Consider the following 2,701-nt stretch of genomic DNA (forward strand, 5'->3'; position numbering starts at 1 on the left):
AACAATTATGAGAACCACTGGGAAAGAAATTACTTTCTCTCCTGGCAGTTGCTAAGTAAAATATGTTTTCTAAAGTTTACTCTATAGGATTCTTTTGGAGTAAGGTGTATGTGTACGTATGTGTCCAGATAAGATTTGGGGGGGAATGAAGAGTGGGTGGGAATAATAATGAAGGTGACTATACCTGGTGAATAGATGGCAACTCTGTCAATTCCCCGGTCTTCTTCTTGTAATTGTCGCAAAAACACACCAACAGAGTCAGAGATAGGTTTGAGTGTGAACTGGCAGCGTTCACGTCGGGATGGTAGCCTCACAGATATCACAGGTAACCCATTTTGATAGACCACTGTCACATCTGAATGAAAAAGATTCACAATCACATGATAATTAGATTTCATTGTAAGTTAAAGCCACATTATTACTATTTTTACATGGAAGTCTAGTAATATTATTAGGGGGGTTTAAAATGTTTTCAAAGGCTTGAGAATATGCCCTTTAGCTTTCATTGAAGGTTATTCTGGAGCTGGCTTATTGAAGATAAAATAGATCATATTACTCATTTTTCAGATATGAGAAAAGAGTTAAGGAATTATCTTTGGAGAGGGTCAAGAAGAGGCTTTCCCAGGAATATGAAGTAAAAGTTCTTGGTACTAGTGAATTCAAACCCTGGTTTCATTTAGCAAGATTTGATTAAGCAGCCAGAGATTGCTAGACCAGAATCCAAGCCTATAGGAGGTGGCTCTTGGGATTCAGAGCTTTCAAGAGACCCTGGGGAATGACACTTTCTTAAAGTACATTGATGAGTGAGACCCTTACTCAAGGACAGTCAACTCATATATATAATTATGTAACTATAATATTACATACAATAAGCAAGCATTCTATGATACAGCATGGACATACTATGATATAATCAAAACCAATTCCTTTTTTTTTTTTTTAAGACAGAGTCTCTGTCACCCAGGTTAGAGTACAGTCATGTCATCATGGATCACAGCGACCTCCAATTCCTGGGCTCAAGGGATCTTCCTCCCTAAGCCTCCTGAGTAGCTGGGTCTACAGCCATGTGCTACCATGTCTGGTTAACTTTTCTATTTTTTGTAGAGATGGGACCTTGCTCTTGCTCATGCTGGTCTTTTTATTTTCTCTTGAATATCTTCCTGAGCTTAGTTAGAAGCCAAAACTCAATTAGGATTTTATAACAAAATGTTATGAAGGGAAAAATTAAGATAAACCATATAATTGAAGGGTTCTTCTACAACCATATGGCACAGAATTCTTAATTTCCTTACCTTTTTCCTCTGAAATCTTGATTTACAGAGCTTTAGTCGGTAAAATATTGTTAGAATAACCCTCTTGCAGAATAATTTTCAAATGAATTTTGTAAATAAATTTTTAAATAAAAACACTTCACATGAGTAACTAAGCATTTAAAGATGATGTTAGCAGTGAGGAAAGACAACAGGCTTTAGAGTCAAATTGGGACTGAATCCTGGGTATACGATGCAACTTCTCTGAGACACACTCTGTTTTTTGTATTTAAAATGGTTTTAAGGCTGGCCTGATGGCCTTAGCACGCTGGGAGCTCAAGTGGGTAGATCACATGAACCCAGATGTTCCAGACCAGTCTGAGGAAGAATTTGAGCCCATCTTTACTAAAAATAGAAAAACTAGCCAGGTGTGGTAGTAGGTGCCTGTAGTCCCAGCTACTCCGGAGGCTGAGGCGAAAGGATCGCTTAAGCCCAAGAGTTTGAGGTTGCTGTGAGCTGTGATGTGACAGCACACTACTAAGGGTGACAGAGTGAGATTCTGTCTCAACAAAAAATGAAAAAGGTGTAATCCCTAATTCGTAGAGCTTTTGTGAGGAATAAATGAAAGAAATCATTTAAAACACTTAGCATACTACCTGATACATAAGTGATAATGTTTCTTTATTATCATCTTTTAAGAGTCCAAAGGCATATTCTGTTATCCTTTCTCTTTCCTTCCAAACACTTGTCCTTAAATTTTGCTTCTCTTTTCTAAAAGAATCTTAGCAGTCAATCCACTATTTCCTTATGAAGGAACTCAGGAAATTTCATCCCAAAATATGACTCCCTGGTGTAAATAATATTTTAAATTGAAGGCCATTCAAGGTTAAGAGCTATCAGAAGGGGCTTTCCTTCTATCTGCATAAACTAGACTGACCAGATGGGAAGCTCCAAGGGGACACCTGACTTTCCTTCCCCTTCCTGTTATCTCAATATATTGCAATAATGAAGGCCAAGAATTCAAGCAGACATGGCCCAAATCATATAAAATATAATATCTGTTTCTCAGGTTGATCTTTCCAAGTTGATTTTCCCCCGCCCCCATCAATTCACCCTCCGTAGCAACCATTTATTACCCCATACTCTTCAATTCCCCCCCCATAAAAGTATAAAAATACCTGAACGCCACTGAAAATTTGGTGTATTATTCTGTAATTTCTCCTTGTGTGCATGGTAAATAAATATTTTCTTTTATTACTCTGCATTAATTGTGAGTTGATCTTTCAGTGAACTTTTGGAGGAAAAGACAAGTTTCCCCTCACTCCTGCACTTGAAATCGGAGCCATTGATGTGAATATTTCTATCTTCTTTTATAGGGAATAATAACGATGGGGTGATCCTCATTAAGTAATTAACTTTATTCACCTGGTATATTCACCACCCCCCCCCCC

General features: G+C 37.7%; 1 protein-coding gene across 2 annotated transcripts in view; it reads right to left on the minus strand.

Moving 5' to 3' along the window:
- MCU (mitochondrial calcium uniporter) overlaps positions 1–2,701 on the minus strand; it is a 201,913-nt gene that overhangs the window by 41,451 nt on the left and 157,761 nt on the right. For both annotated transcript variants that reach the window (XM_023509571.1, XM_003783570.1), the window contains exon 3: positions 185–355. In XM_023509571.1, the coding sequence (XP_023365339.1) occupies positions 185–355 (171 nt within the window). The remainder of the gene's footprint in view (positions 1–184; positions 356–2,701) is intronic.

The sequence above is a fragment of the Otolemur garnettii genome, unplaced genomic scaffold, assembly GCF_000181295.1.
Source record: "Otolemur garnettii isolate 467f Iridium unplaced genomic scaffold, OtoGar3 scaffold00008, whole genome shotgun sequence".
Lineage (NCBI taxonomy): Eukaryota > Metazoa > Chordata > Mammalia > Primates > Galagidae > Otolemur > Otolemur garnettii.